Here is a 19,512-nt window from a genome sequence, read left to right on the forward strand (position 1 = left end):
TGTTGTCTTCGATTTCTTTTCTGGAAGAGACTAGCACGATGTTAGTAGTAGTTTTGGTTCAGCATTCTTGCTAAAAAAAAATGAAGATATAGAAGAGTTTGTTCTTTTTACAGTAAGGTTCGTGGCAAACTGGTTTGTAATTTATTCAAAATGGCTTTTGCTAAGTTTAGACAGTTTAATTTTTTTTTTTTTACTTTTAGTCCACGCCATCTCCATTTGCAAATATACACAGAATAAATAAGTGTTTTGAACAGTACAAGAGCTTCTTAATTAGATTCAAGTCACGTTTATGTAGCTAAAAACCAAATTCCTAAGTCTTAACTTGTCAACAAAAATATATTCTCTTGAAACTGCAGTTGCAAAGTTTTTGTGTTGCTACTTAAACACTTGGACATAATTTACGGCCCTTCAGGGCTTTTTGTTGTAGAAATACAGAAGCATGCTGTTAGCCACCGTGGCATTAACAAACAGTAACCTATATTTTCCTCCCTCACCCTTCTTCCCTTTCACTCTCCAGACTTTCCATTTATCCTCGCAGCAGGTGGTTTGAGGAGAATGTGACCTATGGCTAAACTGTTCCCATGTCAACTTTAGTCAAATTATGAGGCAACAGAAAAAAAAAGAAGAAAGAAACAGTAACAGGAGGAAGCCTGCATGGAAAGGAGCCAGTCCTTCACAGCGGATCCCTGCAGACTCAGAAACATAAAAATGCTAGGAAAATGGCACGGAGCGCTCTGTAAATACAAAAATATGAAGTCAAAAAGCACTGAAGGTTAAAAATGCCACTTTATTCCTGTTTAATTTTTTATTGCGTCTTTGTGGTACACTGTGCCTGATGGTTTCACCCTAATTAATTTTTCTGTCACTTGTCATGTGTAGAGTTTTATTTCTTTTCTAATTAGTCACTTTTGCCCATTCCATCTTTCTTATTTTGTTTTTGTATTTTAGGAGTTGTAAACCTTTTTTTCCTCCCAATTATAAAGTAGCAACGTGTCTTGCCCTTGTTATGAAGGTCGTCTTAAAATGTTTTCAGAAACTGAGTGTGCAAGTTTTAATCCATTGTGACTTTTTTTTAAAAATAAATTTTAAATTAATTATTAACGCTGACATTTGCATAAATGTCCTTTAGCAGATTGCAGAGAAACTTTGTTGTTTGTGCAGCCATCAACAAACTTCTGATAGGATATTTTATCACTCTTCTTACCAGAAATGGAAAGAGATCATTTAAATTGATTGTTTCCTGGCCTGGTTGAGGCCAGGATGCAGCTTAATGTTGGCAGCACTGAGCTTCCCACAGCCAGTTTTGATGAATGATTGGAGTCATTGTTCTGTTTTACACCAAACTGGGCTCATGTTTCAACCTGCTAGCAGTGGATCCGAGGTGAGTCAAAGGATCTTTGAGATATTAATGCAAAGGTACCATCATTATGATGCCTCTACTACCATGATCAACAGTTTGCACTGTAATCTTAGGTTAATTTTCCTCTTTTCATTGTGATTATGTTTTTTTTTCTATCAAGTATTTAGGTTAAATATGTAAAACTTTGTGTTTTATTGCACTTCTAATCAATCTTCTTTTTAGTCGAGGCTGGAAATTTATTCAATAGTGTTTCAATCGCACAATGACCCCAATCGCATATAAAAATTGGTTTTAGAATGGATAAAGGAGGCTAATGTTAAACTACTGGGACGACCTCCCCAAAGCCTCAACTACAACACTTGAAAATTTATGAACCATGCTTAAGAGCTGGGTCTGTGCCAATAAAACAACCGCTTTAAAGGAGCTCCACCAAGAAGACAGGTCATATATCCAGCTAGAATCATGACAGAAGCTTGTTTATGCTGACGGACAATATTTGTGAAGGGGTCGTATATACATTCCCGCCCCGCAAAGTATAGGCCAGAAGAAAAACCCCACATAGAATTGAAATGCAGGCATCCAACTCTTGATTTTTTTTTTATGTATTAATGTTGTTTATTGCTTCATTCCACCCATGGTTTAATGCCATAGCCTGAAATTATTAAGACCTGCAACGGAAGTAAGAGTTAAGTTAGTTACGAAAAGTAGAAAAGTCAAACCATTGAACTTTTAAAGAAATCCTAATGTGTAATTTTGAACAAAATCTCACGTTTTTCATTAGTTCAAATCAAACGTGGCACTTCAAACCACACTAATATACATATATGTATACATATAGGAGTCTGTTTACCTGAAACTGATGCCCATGGAAACGCCAACATTACAAGTGTCAAGATGGAAAAAGAGGTCCAACAGCCCCTGTTGTAGTTTCATCGCTGCCATCAAAATGTAGATGACAGTTAATCTCATCAGCGAGATAATGTGATGAGGTAAAGGCGGTTAATCTCTAAATAATTGACAAAAAAGTACTGACACACACCGACACACACACACACACACACACACACACACACACACACACCTGGTTTGGATTCCCGGCAGTAAAAGCTATGAATAATGGATCTTAGTTTTTCCTGGCCTGAGGGAGAAGCTTTTAAACGTAATTTGTTGCTTTAATTTATTTACACAACCTGGCAACATCAGCCCTCGGGCTGGGAGCATTATACAAAACTGAGCCACACCAGGACGAAACCACACACACACATACACACACACACTTATGACATGGCGGATGTGACACACACCCATCTGTGCCAGGTATGAGGCATGACCCTGAACTTCCTGTACCTTCGTTGGGTTTCAGAGGCAACTTATTTTCACACGTTTTGGAAGAAAAAACCTTGATGAGAAATGAAGTGATAATGACTCATTATTCCCCGGTTGGCAGCATTTATCGCCAGAAGTTCTCAGTTTTCACTTCTAATCACAGCTCTCACCCAACAGGTCTTGGAGTAACTGTTTTACCAGAGCTTTATTAAAAATGTCGCACGACATTGAGCTTCACGTTCACTGCTAAAGACGGGCTCAAATGCAAAAGTTCAAGTGCAAATTATCACATCGCGAAAGCGGCGATCTGTAGACAACCATTTGCCATGATTGCGATTTGGAAAATTTGTTGTGTGCACTCAAAATGTCAATTCTAAATTGTCAATATATCTGCAGGTTTAGGAGTACACATATTATGTTTTTATCTCTTTAACGATTATTTTTTGTGTTTGTTTCTTTGTCATTTTTTTTAGCTGGTTACAACTTGAGGTTGTTCTTGTGATTCTCGTCATACCCTACTCGTCCTCTACCGCCCTTGCTCCAGCTGCCCCTGCTACTGCCTGCTCTGTATTTCTGGTCAGCTTATCCTGTTTCCACCTGGGATAATGTCCCTGCATCAGTCTGCCTCTGACAGACACCAGACAGAGAGGCTCTCTTCTCTCATACTGGATTCATTCTCTTTTTCTCTGCTCATCTGTTAATATTTGAATATTATAAATAACAAAAACCAAAGGAGAGAACAAAATTATTTTAAAGATACAAGTTTAGGTGAGAAGTAAACAAGGAAACCTCTCCATATTTAAAACGACACACAGAGTTTCACATCAAGGAGGTTTGTGAGGGATTTTAGAAGATCTCGAAAGAGTTTGAAATCAGCTTTTTTTTTTCCTGCATGGAGAATAATAAAAGAGCGGAGGACTTTCAAAACAGTCCTTACCAGGCCAAGGTCTGTCTATGCAAGTTCACTCTGAAAGCAGACTGTTGCAAGCAGAAAGAAGTCTTCAAAAAGCTTTAAAATGCCATTACAAAACGGAAACGGAAAGAGCCGTGCCCAGATTTGAACAGACCTCCAAAAGCTTCTCACGGCTCAAAGACAGGACTGGGACAAACTTTCCTCGGAATGATGTCAGAAAATTGGTAGAGAGTTACAAGAAGTTATTTCAGCTAAATGGGATCAAAAGGGCTAATGTAGTTTTATTTAATAATTAGAGCTGTGCTAATTGTTGGTATAAAACCTGTAGTTAACTTCAATTAAATTACTGTCTTTTCCGAACAATGCAGACATCAATAAAGGAAGCAATATCTGAGCACTTCTTTTGGCAGAATTTATTTATTTTTCTGCTCTCACTGCTCCCACCCTCCACTGCCAAATTCACTCTGAAGAGCTCAATTTGTCCTCTTCCCTTTTCAAAAGCTCACTCCTGTAAGGTTTAGGCTGCTGTGATTGGTAATTTGACAGATCAAATAAACACAATGTGAGGCTGCCTCTCCGACCTTATTTGGAGGAAGGGAAACTATCCGCCACTTTGTTCTGCAAATCTGTTTGATCCTGGCGATGTTAAGGAAAGGGGGGGAAAAAAAGAAAAAGAAAAAAGACGAAGACAGGACTGAGAATGGTGAGAGTTCGGGAGGAGAGTATAGTTTCTTTTGATGTGGGTGTTGAACTGTGGAACCTTTGTTTGGAAAAGCTACATCACATCAGAGACAGAATAAAGGCTTTACGCTTAAATCGAACATAAAGCAGAAAAGTCATCATTTGATCTGATTTTCAACCCACACACATCAGCTCCGTTTCAGTGGAAAACCTGTGCAAATTCCTGATTAGGTTACTGAATCCCTCATTATTGGAATTGGTTATGGCCTCATTCAGGTTGAGAAACAACCCATTAAGTCTAGTTTTCAAGTAAGTGGATCTATTATTCTTTGTGCAGCTCCTTTAAGAGATGCTTTAGTTTAAAAACTTAAATACATTAAATGAGCAGCAGGAATGACTATTTATGCCACCTGGATTAGTTTAAGTAAACAAACGCAGATGTGCTAAATCCTTTGAGTTAGATGATATGTGACTTTTTAAGGAACTTATTTAACTTGTTTTTCTATCATTTAGGTTTCAATAGGCATGTAAGCTCCATGCAGAAAGACCCCAGGCTAGGACTCAAACACATCACCTTCTGGCTGGGTCAACAGTGCTACCAACTGGGCCACTGTGTGTCTAAATTCAAAATATGTCATTACAATTAAAGCATACACTTGAAAATCCAACAGGTAAAACATTCGTGGCTTCATAATTTGTACATCCTTTCTTTAAAATTAAAGCTGACAAGACCCAAACAACTTCTATAAAAGGATAAGTTTTGCTCCTACAATACCTGTTTTTGTGCTTAGCTAGGTTAGGCTAATGCTAGCATGTGTACTCATGTTTTTTTTGGGTTTTTTCCCATTCGGATTATTTGTCTAAAAATGTATTTTGGGGTGTGAACCAAATGTTGTTACTGGCATATTAAATGTGTTTACAACGTAAAGTTTAATAACTAGCCGTTCAGATGATTTATTTGCTGCTCTGTGCCCATATGGGTAGGCAGAGGACTGAAAAACTAGCCGTAGTGGTCCATGTAGGTTGCTAACCTAAAGTCACAGACTGTACATCAGCAACAGGTATGAGTTTAGTCAATGACTGATGCTGCTCATTTTTAAAAAATGGAGTTGGCTCGTGATATTAAGCAAAAAAAAAATGCTAATTTTAAAAGAGTGCATCAAATCTTAGTCCCCCCCTCCCAGTTTTCTTTTATTGAAGGACACCTATTGTCAGATTATTTACAGGGATATTTCATCTGACTCCTCATCCAGCTCCCTGTATGACAGTGTTTGTCAGAGGAAACGAGCAGGATATTAAATTTGCTGGTGAGGTTTGTCAAACAGAGTGTGGCTTTCTGTCACTGCAGCAGTGAAAGGTAATCTGTTTCTCCATGCAGCTGTCACGATCAAAGGGATCCCACTCCCATGTCTACCACGCACCAAGGCCCACATGGAAAACACGGCACAATGACGCCCCTAGATACACCCCGGCACATTCAGCACACACACACGCGCGCACGCAAGCATAAACACAAACACACACTCAAACCCTGACTCGCGCAAGCCCTGCGACTTACATTTACACACAAATCTTGCCTCCGCTTGATGTTGTGTGCTTCCCTTAAGAAGCTTGGCTCCTGCTGTGAGCACAGCAGTGAAGGAATGGACACAAACACACACTGATGAACACAGAAAAGCTGCAAAGCCCAATCCCACATGAGAGCGAAGCACCAGCTGGAGCTCAAACAGCATTTAAAAGAGAGAAAACAATATTATTTTTGGAATCGTCGTAGTATTTTCTTTCTTACGGTTTTGCATAAGAACTTGTGCGGTTCTGATCGCTTTTAACTTCTTCGTGACGAGCTAAATGAAAACGAGGTTGAGATATTTTGACTCGAATGTGTTTTGTTCATCGTTTCAGTGCTGGATTTCCACTTAAAGACAGCTCATTCGTCCCGTGGAGCGACATCTCACGGCTACATTGTGGAAAACGAAATGTGTCAGTGATCGTCTTCGTGTTCTCTCTGCCTGCTTCTTGCATCCCATGAACTCAGCCATCAGTTCGTGGAAGTGCTGCAGCAGCTTTTGCTGCTACACCTTCACTATGCCAGCCCCCTCTTCCCATCTCTCTCCAGGGAATCTGCCCAACCCTCCTTTCATGCTTTAGTCATCCTGCCTGGGCTGCGGCAATGTCCCTCCTGGCTCAGTTTCCGAAACACTCGCATTTAGAACTGTCCTCCTCCTCTTACTCCACCCAGCGTGTCTCACGGTATCACCGCTGGATCCACAAGGATGATGTGTTTGGGTTGTTTTTAATCCAATCCTAACGCTGCTAGAAACCCACAGCATCGGCCTGTCTGAACTGTCACCAACCCGAACCTGCCACATTTATCTTACCAAGCAAACACCAAACCGAACAACTCCAAAGTTGTGTCATAGGTCACTCTAAGCCAAACATCCGCACGACGTTGCTTTCCTGACAGAAAGCGCCTCAGCGTATCAGGAGCTCCTCGAAACAATCATTAGTATCACCTGTCTTTGAATTGCTGGAATGCAGTTCAGTTAAAGCAATTAATTGATTGACAAAATTGCTGCGTGTACTTATTTCCAGCCAATCCTTCAGCAGACTGATCGATACTCCAATCGATGCTGCGTCCAGAAAGGTGGATGCTCTGTAGTGACCCTGCGGGGGAGATTTTGTGTCATTGCACATGATATGAATCAAATGTAGCTGTTTGGTTCAGATGCTCCATAAACAAAAGAAAACCTAATTGAAAGCCAACGTGGCGTCGTTGCACTAGGTTGTCAGTCAAAAGCAATATAAGCAAATTATTCTGAGATTGAGATGTCCATATTCTTCTGCGTTCTTCGCTTTTCCCCCCTTCAGCCCCAGTCCACAGTAAGTGAAGAGAAAGGAATGGTATTTAATCAAAGAAAGTGTCACATTAATTCAGACAAATCTAAGCAATCTAGTTTTCTAATAAAGCTGTCATATTTGCATCCGGTGACTTACACTCACCCGTGTCTTGAGATTAATTCCAGTCACAACCTTTTGATTTATGAATGAATAATTTTAATGGGGCGTCTGTCGCTGTGAGCATGTGTGTGTGTGTGTGTGTGTGTGTGTGTGTGTGTGTGTGTGTGTGTGTGTGTGTGTGTGTGTGTGTGTGTGTGTGTGTGTGTGTGTGTGTGTGTGTGTGTGTGTGTGTGTGTGTAAGTAAATTGGCATCTGCAAAGCTTCACTTTTTAATCTCTGAAAATCACAAGATTTGATCGCTGATAACAATGAGAGGAGCTATCCGACGCAGAAGTTGAATCATTGGTTTCTTTTTTCAGACCAACTGTTAATCTCATGCTTATCTCATTTCCATTCCTGCCGATGGGCCGTGCATGAGAATCTGTTCCCACTTGACATTGTCTTTCCATATTCATCCTTTCAGTGGTAAAACCCAAAGGTCATCGTCTGCTCTTTCCAGTGTGCACACAAAAGAGAGAGAGAGAGAGAGAGAGAGAGAGAGAGAGAGAGAGAGAGAGAGAGAGAGGGAGAGAAAGAGAGCTTTTTTCTGCAGCTGTTGTTTTTCTCTTGCTTTTTTTCCTTCAGTAAAAGCAACACAGAAAAAAAAAACATTCAAGGTTAGTCATTTTGCTGTCTTCTGTTTTTCCTGTTGTTACACCAGAATTACAATGTTTTTCTTCCAGTCGTTTTCCAAAATCCAAGGGCGAGCGAGATGAGGAAATGTTCCAGCATCTAATCTGGTGTAGGAGCCATGGTGTATTAACCACATAATCCTTCATGACTTTTACAAGTATATGATTTCCAAAGGGCAGTTCTAACCTCCTACAAGACTATTATTTTTGGTTTTGTTTTGTTTTTTGGAAAGCTATTTTTTTAAAGGGTGTTAAGCAAAGATATGAAAAGACATTACAGATAAAATTGCAACAAAGGAATAAAAAATGACAAAAACACAGATAAATGAAGTCTGCAATACAAAACAAGATGTACAATGACGCTAAATTCAATTATAAACATAGTTTATTGATCCCAAGGTTAAAAAATTATTGTTGTTGTAACTCATATTAATCAAGGTTCTTCACATAGGAGGATGCTGTTGCTGTACTCCTTTATTGGATGAAACAGTTTCTTACTTCATGTCAATGGCTGAGCTCACTTACCTCATAGAGTAAGCTCATTTCATCCCCTTTTACCCATGACCCCATTATTTTAGTTATGATCTACATCTAACTACCAAAGGTCAGAAGTCAAATTAAGATGCTTACATTACGGCAAACGCTCAATCTGTCCATCCATCTCCTGCTTCATTTGAAAAAAAAAATAAAAATCAAGAGTTTAAGTTGCGATTGCCTTCATTGTTTCACTTTGAGTGAAACCCAGATCATGATTCCATCTGTGAAATAAATCTTCCCTTACTCATTTCAGAGGAGTATCTTTGATATCACCTTGTTAGTTGTGAATAAGAGCAGCGGGTAAGACTGAGATGTCACCTTGGATCAGCTTTTGGCTCCTTCTAAGATCTTCTGAAGGGACTGTGGACTTTGCATCACCTAAAAGTGGCCAGGAGCCAAATAGGCTCGTATTACTTTCTGTGAAGTTCCCAGATTTTTTTTATTTTATTTTATTTCTTTAAATCAAAAGAGGCCAACTGCTGGTGCCAGATTACCATCTTCTGGGCAGAATTGGCCACTACTTCCACAAAAGACTGGACTGCAGTTTAATCCCTCCTTCTGATGTGTTTTTTCTCTCTTTCTTCAAAAAGTTGCGTGAAACTGAAGACACTGGAGGAAGATCTAAATCAAAGAAACAACAGCTGATGTTAAGCTGGTGTAGTGGGAGCCTTTGAATGTCACTGCAGTGTTCAGCTACAGTCAGATATGCGCAAAACCTTGCTTTATTCTTCCTTCAAAGGCTCCTTGAGGGAATCCGAGCGGAGCTGGAAGGAGCCGTCTCAGCCCCACCTCCTGCAGAAAGTCTGACACAGGAGAGAAGTTTCACTGTCGGCTGTCAGGCCTGCTAGAGGATCTCGTTTGTGCTGAGTGACTTGGAAGTCAATGGGGGAGGAGAGGAAAAAAAGAAAAAAATCTACTGATGCTTTTCGCTCTTTGTTGCTCTTTATTTTTCCTGCTCTGTGCAAGGATGCAAAATGAGAAATAAAGCCTGTTTGGGTTGCAGAGTTGCAAAAGGGCTGGAATCAGAGATAAACTGAACACACCAGCGACTATCTATGTGCACGTCTTCATTGAATTGGTCTCTGTTATTTTGACTTTTAACTGTTTATAGTCATAATTATTGGAGTTTTTAGAAACTTTGAGAGAGAAAACCATACGCAGATGACTTTGTGAGACTGACACCAGAGGAACAGCAGGTAGCGCTGTACAGTACTGCACCCTGCTGGCTTTTCTATGTGAGCACGCTGTACCCTGTCACCGACTACTACAGTTAGTATATGAAGGAGGTTTCTACGATGAAGGTCAGAGGCAACAACACAAATCTCTGTCAGCGTAATGGAAGCTGAACTTTCAGTGCTTGTTCACAAAGCGCTTGTAAGGTTGAACACATCTCATGAATTTTCCTGGAGGACCAGCGGGTGTCTTATGCTGAAGTCAAGTTTAGGACTCTTTACTGACGTTGCAACAATGAGACATCATGCGGCGAAATTTGGATGCAGTTCTCCGGATAAAAACAACAACAAAACGGACTATAAATAACACCCACAGTCATGCAGGTTTTCCCACATCCTCCTTATTAAATCCTCCTTTAAATAGATTTCATCATAACGATCAATGTAGCGTTGTGCTCTTTACGTTCCCCAGCTCAAACTCCAGCACTGAGAAGGTCCTGAATCTGCTCAAAAAGGCCAGGGTTTCTTTAGAAGTGACCCTGATGGAGAGTTCCTTCAAGTTTCTGAAAGTTTTCAAAGTTACTTTCAACTTTCTTTTATTTATTTATTTTTTATCACTCCACCAACAACTATTTTCAGAGGATTCGTTTTTTTTGTTTGTTTGTTTTCTAAAGTGTATTAAGTCTCACCTATAAATTATTGAGGCGAACAAGGAAGAAAAAAAAAAAGACATTTCCAGCACATTCCTAAATGCCAAAGATGGCAGTTTGAAAAAGGGAAAGCAATATTTTTGCTCAAAAGAGTTGTTACCTATAAACATAACATTCAGAAAACTGTAAACTAAAAGATTGTGTGTTTTTCCTCACTGGTCTAGAATGTATAGCTCCATTAAAATAAATTATTTAAAAATGTATTTAAAATAATTTTCAACCAGCCCATTCTCAAGACAAACATTATTCCAGAGAAGAACTTTTTGTTTTTTAGAAGTGTCTATTAAAGGGCCTCATTTAACCCAATGATACAAACCTTGTTGGGGTTTTTCTGCTCCATTTCTTCACACTTTCATCTCTTCTTTTCAGACAAAAATCAAAAGAGAAACATGGCAAGCTTCTTTTATAGCAGAAACCATATGTTCTCTATTCTTTTTTTTGTTTGTTTGTTTTCTAGCTTGCGATGTACTGATGGGCGGATTTACAGCCGCGTCATCTCCTCTGACGGCCGCCGTTCCGTTTGAAGCCTTTACGTAATGACGTGAGTAGAAATAGCAGCGGCGAAGTCACTTTGACTTTGTGATAACGGTTAACGGTGAGTAATAAAACAAGTTCTCGTCCAATCTCTACTCAATAAAACATGTACGGATGATTTAAACGCAACACTTGACGTTTATTTATTGCACAATAAATATTGTACTGTAATTTTTATTATTATACCAAACTCGTGTTTTCCACAGTCGTTCTGCATTTAAAGTTTGTAGTAAATTAAAGACGAGACGCATGCCTTGCCATACTAATTATGAACAAAAGTCTGTTTGCTCTTCAGGATAAGTTATGGCTGTTTTGCTGAGGAAAGTGAGACGCACCAACGCAGCAGCTGCTTCTGTGCTGGAACGTAAGTGACTGTCTTCAGAGGAGGCAGCTGGGCTGACCCATAAGACCAGACTGGACAAACTGCAGATCCGGTTACACACACTCGGTCCCACATTGGCAAGCACGGGCAAATCTGTTGTCGATCTCAAAAACACTTCTTCCTTGTTAAGTAAAAATAAACAAATGAGTGTAGCACACCAGCAGTGTGATTGGTGTGCTGTTCTCTCTCTGATAACTAAAGTGCGTTGCTAAACTACTATTTTTGCAAACTTTTTTTTCACTTTGCAAACTCTAATTTCAACGTGTCTCATTGTAGTTTTATGTTAAAGATGGACAAATGCATTTTTGTGATTAAAAATGGTAAATCGTCTCGCTTTCAACATCTTTTAGAATTACGAATCTGAAAAGTGTGGCATGCAAATGTGTTCAGTTCTACTGAATTAATACTTTATGCAACTAGCTTTTGATGCAATTACAACAAGTTGTTTAGGGTAAGTTTCCAAACTTTTGCTCTTATCTCTTTATAAGATTGCACAAAGCTCAGTATTACTGGATGAAGAACCTCTTTTGCCAAAGGTCCTCAAATTGATTTAGCTCTGGACTTTGACTAGACCCTTCTAAAACATGCATCTACTTTCATCTACTCAGTTCCATTGTAGTTCTGGCTCTGTGTTTAAGTTGTTGTTTACATATGAGGTGATTCAGTGAAAGACTAGCACTAGATATATATTTTTTTTAAAGGTAAAGCAGAATGAAAACAAATCAAGCCACTCTATTTGGATTTTTTATTTTTTTTTTGAATGACTTGTACCACTGTGTCGCATAAAATCACATACAATCGCAATAAAATTTCAATATTCATTTTCAGAAGCAGATTTCCGCACAGATTCAGAGATCCGGTCTCTGACTCGAGCAGACCTACACGAGCTGTTTCCCGGACCGGAGAAGCTGAAGCTAAGACGGATCATCTTCGAAATTATAAAGAAGCATGTGAGGTTTTTTTTCCTGCACTTTGTGTGCTGCCTCTTTGCTGTTCATAGAACTGCACAGTGTGCATAAATTCTCACCAGTTGGCTTGTTTTATTCATGCAGAAACCGATAAATGTTCTCCTGAAAGAACTCGAAGGTTTCATGCTACCGTACTCCCTCAGGGGTAAAATAGTTTTCCAGTAGCACTACTAAAAATCCCACTACAGTATTTTTCCCTTCTAACATACATTATGCTTTCTTTTTCAGATTCTCTATCTTGCAGTGGGGTCTTGGTTGACTACCTTCATACCCTGAAGGACATGAAAGATCAGCTGAACAATGTGCAGAGTGTCATTGAAGCTCACATTCATTTACTGGAGGACATGAGTAAAGCTCAGCCACACCAGGAACAAGACTCAGGTTGTTATGAATCGTTATTGTGATGTGTGGATTTGGTAAATATTTCCGGTGGTTTTCTAAAAGTCTGTAGACTCACGTTTTAATCTGTGTTTCTTTTCTATTATGGTAATTCATTAACTTTACCTTTAACCCTAGTTGTGATTCAGTGGTTTTCATCTAACCTGTGTTTGGACAGAAAAAGCTTTTAGAGCCTTAATATTTCCAGTCTCTGCTTCCGGTGGTAAAAACCTTGGAAATTAGTTGGAAATGATCATTTCGCAGCCGTGTGAAATCTCACAAAGAGCTCCGACTCAAATCGTCTATAATTGTCTTTCAATTATATTTACTTTTCCCTCAAATCTGATGTTCTTTTGTTCAAGTTATTTTCTTGTTAAAATTCAAAGATCCTCGAAAAGAAGCCGCAACAGGATTCCCTCACGCTGCCTTTCCATTATGTTGTCAGTCCATACAAAAGCAGCGCCTTACAAAGCCCTGTAAATGCAGCTAACATAACACAAGAAGACTTGACGTTTTGTATCTAACAGCTCACTCGCTTTGAGGTTAAAACAGATTAAGTTCTATGATTTAAGTAGCAATTTAATTAAACCAATAAAAAGCTATGGAAAAGTGATTACTTTAAATGGGAATGTAGAATCAAATAAATAAGAGTAAAGTAAAAATTACTGTTGAAAACCATAATCAGATTTTTTTTTTCTTTTTTATACCTGACAGATGTTTTATCCAGCCCTGGCACAAAGGCTCCCAGTCTTTCACCAGAGCCTATCATTACACCAGAGAACGGACATTCATATGCAGCTCAAGGTAAATCTCAGGTTACTTTCTTTTATATATATTACACATTTTCTGATGACTTACCCCTGTCATATTTTTGTTTGTCTGCCATGTATTTCTCTGGCATAGAATAATGTTTTAATCTAATAACTATCCAGCATTGCCTTCCTATTCATCCAACACCGTAGCATAGACATTTTATTTTTGTGATAAGTCATGATGTCACAGATTTGTAGGACATGGCAAAAAAAATAAAAATCTTTGTTATGGTTGTTGCTACTTAGCAACACTGGCTACACAATTTGCAAAAGTGGCATATAAATATTGTAACAATTACCTTCTAATAATGTTAAATAATCTCATGGTGATGGTGGTAAGCTACGTTGTAGCCCGTGATTCAATTAGTGTGACATTTGCTTTATGAAATAGAATTATTTGGATTGGCTTTTTTCAATAATAGAAAAAAAAGATACACCGTTAGATTTGAATGCAAAATGTCTCCAACCATTTTTACAACTTCTCTCAAGCAAAACTGGATCTGATGGCTTGAATCTGTCACCAATATTACGACTTTCATTTTTATTTTTAAAGTAATTTCCATGTAAAATTTTATTTAGTCAATCGATTCACAAATGTTCATTTATTTCCCACAGTGATGTACCAGATGGTTGTCGCTGGTAAAACCTTTGATGCCCATCTTCAGCTCATGGCCGAGGTCCAAGCCCAAGTGCGGGGCCGGGTTCAGCTCATTTCATGCAGTCAGGACGGCCAAGTCCTCCTAGTGTTCTGCCCAGTCACTTCCCGAACCGGGGCAGATGTTGATGAAGCCATGCGTAATGTAACAGGTAAACAAAATACCAGAACAGACAACTTAAAATGAGATTCATTTATAATTTTGTTTCAACTTGTAGTTATTTTTCTGCGAGCTGAAGATTCAGTGATTGTTGAGCAGAAATTGTGTTAGTAAACATTTAGTTAGATATGTGTTTGACTTAGAGCTCACCTTCAGGTTTAACAGTGAGCACATTCTACTGGAAGAAAATCTATGAAATATCTATCTCTATGATTTTACTCATTTTATATGTGTTGTTTAGTGGCCTTTATTATACAATTTTCTATTATTTCCACTTACAACTAATGAAAACATGACATTTGTGATTAGAATATTATACAAGCCTAAAAAAAAGTACAGAAATGTTGGCTTAATAAAAAGTTTGTTTTATACCTGATTATGTTTGTTATTTTCTAAAGGCTATTCTGAAACACATATTGTAATGTAATGAACATGACTGTAAAATGTTGTAGCTTTTATTCCACTAGGTGTCGCTATTTCTCCCACGCTTGACCTTTAAGTATAGCCCCCACCCACCTTGGTGGGTTTAAGTTTTCCCAAGTTTCCCAAGTTTTCTATTCTACCTCAAACTAAATTCTTGTTTTCACAGGAGGGGAACCAGTTATCCTGGTGTTGATGCACCACACACTTAGCATCAGGCATACAGCAACAAGGAGGATGTGGTCGGATTACTCAAGCATCGTGCTGCATGTCAATATTTTCTACCACAAGAAAGCGCGTGGATTGCTGAAGTGTAAAGAAAATAATGCTGCCGTGATCCAGATACAAAACAAATTACTTGAATACTGTACTCCAAGAAGTAAATGGGCCGTGACTGGTGGATATAATAGCCCTGACATTGACAGCTGCTCCCATTTGGACGGTGAGTTTGGCTTTAGGTTGTTCGACAGTGACAGTAGCAGCAGCAGCACCAGCAGCAGCAACAGTGATACTAAAAGTGTTTGGGGGCCTGTAGAGTAGAGGTTTATATATTTTTCTCTTTTTTTGTCAGTTTACAGTGATGTGAACTTATAAACGTATTCATTGTAAATTTCAATATACACTGTAGCTGTCTTGGGATGTTGTGCTGTAGTATATGTTGATTTTTATATTTTGTTATATATACTCTGTTTTACCACTTGCAAATGTAACCTAAAAATCCAATAAATTAAACTATTCAGTCTCTATTTTATAATTATTTTCATATTCATATTGTATTAAGATAAATGTTTCTACTGCCTGGGATGGGGAGCATGTGTTGCTAGGTGAAGAGGACAAAAATAAAACAGAAACTAGATTGAACAACTGCATGTACCGGTATACATAATGCTTTTTAAATACTTTTTTATTATTATTTATAGTTGCATTAATTGTTTAAAATGAATCACATTTGCACGTTTATTTAAAAATTAGAATGCTACACGAGAACAAATGTAAAGGGGTTTTAATACAGATGTGTTATGGCCTACACAATTATAGGGATCATTTCTGACTTGATAGTAGCCCAGTAGTCAGAAACACCCTTCACAAGTGGAGGAAACCACAAAAGGTCATTGGTAAAAAAAAAAAAAAAAAAAAAAAAAAAAAAAGAGAAAAAACAGAATGTCCATGAAATGTTTTTTCTTTTTTTCAAGCACATTTAGGTGGTGAAATAAGTGCAACAACACTTCATTCTTCTCTCTGATGAAAATCTTTGTGGAGATGCTGAGGTAATTAGTTGGCTATAGTGGCGCAAATGGGCTTCCATAGATATGATATGCACCTGCAAACAGAAAGAAAAGTATTGAGTATTGGAAAGAGGCTCCAGGGAGGTTAGAGCGCCCTCTATGCTCTGACGTGAGAAAAACGGCTCCGGCCCACTTCAGTTTCACTTTCTCTTGACTGGAAAAGGGTGAGTATCAGGAGAGACTAAAATGAGCACAGACGTAACGACATTATGTTATTTGTGTTGTGATCTAAGCTTTACAAATAGACGCCATATTACTCAGGATGAGGTGTGATTCAGTGATTTCTGACGTCTATTTGTTTCTCCTTTCCACTTTCGTTTTTACAGGCTCATTTTATCGCGCTAAAGGGTAACCGAGAAGACACACGGAACAAAAATAAACTTCTGTTTTTATTCCCCTCCGATAAAATGAACGGTTTGCTAAGGGAAATACAAAACCTCAATTCAATCGCAGCGAAGACGCTTGAAAGTAAGTAATTAATTCATTTATCGGATCTGCAACTAGACAGGCCTCTGCACTTTATTTCTACGGGCTCATCACAGGGACATATGATTCATACTCTTAATTCAGTTGTTGTATCATCACTGTTGCGTTACGTTTTAACTTGTAACCCTTAAAACCATTTTTCAGAAGCAGATTTCTGCACAGACTCAGAGCTCCAGACTCTAACAAGAGAAGACCTGCATGAGCTTTTCCCTGGATCTGACAAGCTAAAGTTGAGGAGGAAGATCTTTGAAATAATAAACAAACATGTGTGTGTCCCCTATGCATTCACACAAACCTAGACTGATGCAGTGCAAACTTACCTTTAGATTAATTTGCGTTTTGTTGTATTTTAATCAGAAACCCGTTGAGAAGCTCCTGAAAGATCTTAGAGGTTTCATTCCAGAGGATTCTATAAAGGGTATGTTTTCTTTGAAAATGTATTTTAAAATGGGGATATCTTCAGAAAAACATGATTGTATCAACCTTTTACTCTGTTCAGATGCCCTGACCAACAACGGGGTCTTGGTTGACTACCTCCGTCTCCTGAAGGACATGAAAGCTCAGCTGAACAATGTGCAGAGTTTCCTTGAAGCACACATTAGTTTATTGGAGGACATGAAAGCTCAGCCACAGCAGAAACGTGATACAGGTTGAGTTTTCTCTTCATTTTAGTAAATCTTACAAGCATGCTTCATTGTATTGTAGCTTCATTTATCACAGTTTGTCTTTTCAAATGTTAATGTTGTTTCTAACAGCTTGTTATTTTTACTAAAAGTTTTTTTAACACATGGCTAAGAGAAAAAAAGCTGCATCTATTTTACTCCGTTTAGATTTCTTTTTGATAAATACCAAAATTAGTACCTTTATCATAACACATTTTCCCACATGTTATTCACGGCTAATGCTGTTTCCAGTCCACAAAAAGCTTTCTATTCATGTGTGAACTTTAATCTATTGCCTAATACTCTGTATAGACAAAAGTAGTCAGATGCTTGTTTTTGCACACAGGGGATTTAAAACTGAAAGACAAAAGCTGATGTTTCAATTTAACAAATTCCCTAATGATTTGATTGTTTTTGTTTTTTTTGTTTTTTTAGTTATGTGTCATAGTTATGTTTAAGTTACAATTTCTCCTTTGATAGTGAATACTTTTTAATGTTGATCAATAAATAAAATGCAGCATATGAACTGAGGTTTACAATGACGCTGTTTCATAGGTTCTGCTGCTAAGATGCTGGCTGGTCCAACAAGTTCCTGTTTTGGACCAAATGAAACCACTTCACAAAAATCTCCAGGCAAGTTTCACTCTCTCTCTGGTTTTTGCATTACTGACATTTAACCTCTTTTGTAATATATTAGTTGTATTAATAATTTTGAAACGCTAGATAGATAGATAGATAGATAGATAGATAGATAGATAGATAGATAGATAGATAGATAGATAGATAGATAGATAGATAGATAGATAGATAGATAGATAGATAGATAGATAGATAGATAGATAGATAGAACCCCTAAGTAACTATTTTTGCTAATCCATTCGATACTCTTTTTCAGTGCATGTAAACCAAAGTGCCGGGGTCTCCAGGTCACCAAGTTATCACTCTTACGGTCGTTCCCAGATTGAAAAAGGTAGCAATTGTCTTTATGATCTTCATTTCTCTTGAGAAATGTTTTTATGTGATGGTGAAGTTATCCGTATCTTTAAATAGTTTAACTCTGTGGCTGTAACCTGCCCTCTTAGTGACGGTGAAGTACAACATGGTGATCAGTGGTCAGACATTTGAAGCCCATCATCAGATTCTGAGCCAAGTTAAGAGCTCAGCCCAGCAGCTGGACTTGGTGGAGAGCCAGAGCAGTGAGGATTGCCATGTCGTGTTGGTCTTCTGTCCAATTGTTTCACGTACAGGGACAGATGTGGAAGCAGCCATGAGAAACGTTACAGGTGAGACAATGAGTTTTTCCAGATTGCTGTATTGACAGTAAACTTCCATCCATTTGTTTCCAATCAGACCTTTCTTGGCATGTACATTTTCAAATATGAGGCATTTTTGGCTTCTTAAGATGAATTTATCAGTATAAATTAACAAATTATCATGTGTTAAGGTTACTTAAAGTAACTGTGCAAAGGTTTTTCAAAGCCAATCATTTTGCGTTTTTGCTAATAACCTTTTGCCCTTCAAGGTGAGATAAAAATTACAAAGATTTTTGTGTCCCAGGGACAAAGACTTAATCTTCCACCTATTATGTTTTTTGTTCTATTTATTGTCTCTTTTGTTCTTCACAGGTGCTAAACCTGCCATTCTGGTCTTGATGCATCATTCTCATGAACCAAAACATGTTGCCACAATGGGAACCTGGGACTACAACCCTAAGATTGTGCAGCACTTCAGTGTTTTCTATCACGAGAGAGTAAATGGATTAATAAACTGCAAAGAAAATAATGACGCCATCTCTGGAATACAGCAGGAATTATTAAAACATGGAGTACGTACAGAGCCCCCTTATTCTGTATATACTCCATATTCAGCTAGTGAGAAACGAGGCGGAGGTATTCTTGGCTTTTTTTCAAGATAACAACTCATAGCTTGCGATGGTTGTGCTGTGACAATTATAACAACCAACAGTGTAAAATAGTTAGGCAAGAAAAAGTTTAATGATTCAGATCTGCCTGTCCTACATGGTAATTGTGGGTGGTTAAGTGATTTAAAGTTAAATCAGTGTTAATACTTACAGTTAATTTTTACATACTTTTAGCCTAAAATAATAGAAGAAATTGTTAAGACTGCATTGGTGAGAGGAAAGAAAACTGCATGTTTATCTTTACTGTTTTGTGTAAATGCTTTCTGACATACCTGTGGCTTTAAACAGTGATTGTAATTCAACAAATAAACCACGTTTCAAAATGGTTGTGTCATGATTATTTTTATCATAATCAAGACTTTATCAAATTAAGAAAACATTTGATAACAAAGTCCTTTTACATGTGATCTTGAGGTTTGTGTTTGAATAATCTGGTCCACTGTGTAAACACGTTTATTGCAAATATATGTTGGTGTTGCAATGTAACAAGTTCAAAAACAACATTTGACCAAAGTCTTTT

The 19,512-nt window shown here is 38.0% G+C and overlaps 1 protein-coding gene across 2 annotated transcripts; it reads left to right on the forward strand.

The window, feature by feature from the left end:
• The first annotated feature begins 10,783 nt into the window (after window positions 1-10,783).
• Window positions 10,784-19,317, forward strand: LOC103457734 (uncharacterized). Of its 2 annotated transcripts, XM_081602427.1 has the most exons (16): window positions 10,784-10,923; window positions 11,158-11,226; window positions 12,073-12,194; window positions 12,297-12,357; window positions 12,441-12,593; window positions 13,305-13,394; window positions 14,018-14,209; window positions 14,807-16,087; window positions 16,250-16,391; window positions 16,554-16,675; window positions 16,767-16,827; window positions 16,909-17,058; window positions 17,627-17,704; window positions 17,967-18,041; window positions 18,154-18,354; window positions 18,697-19,317. In XM_081602427.1, the coding sequence occupies exons 2-8, from the start codon at window positions 11,166-11,168 to the stop codon at window positions 15,175-15,177; spliced, it is 1,050 nt and encodes a 349-aa protein (XP_081458553.1). In that variant the 5' UTR covers window positions 10,784-10,923; window positions 11,158-11,165; the 3' UTR covers window positions 15,178-16,087; window positions 16,250-16,391; window positions 16,554-16,675; window positions 16,767-16,827; window positions 16,909-17,058; window positions 17,627-17,704; window positions 17,967-18,041; window positions 18,154-18,354; window positions 18,697-19,317. The 2 variants fall into 2 exon arrangements, with proteins under 2 accessions (XP_081458553.1, XP_008396325.2); XM_008398103.3 differs by lacking the exon at window positions 18,154-18,354.
• The last annotated feature ends 195 nt before the right edge of the window (window positions 19,318-19,512 follow it).

The sequence above is a fragment of the Poecilia reticulata genome, chromosome 21 (assembly GCF_904066995.2).
Source record: "Poecilia reticulata chromosome 21, P_reticulata-male-v2, whole genome shotgun sequence".
NCBI classification, from domain to species: Eukaryota; Metazoa; Chordata; class Actinopteri; order Cyprinodontiformes; family Poeciliidae; genus Poecilia; species Poecilia reticulata.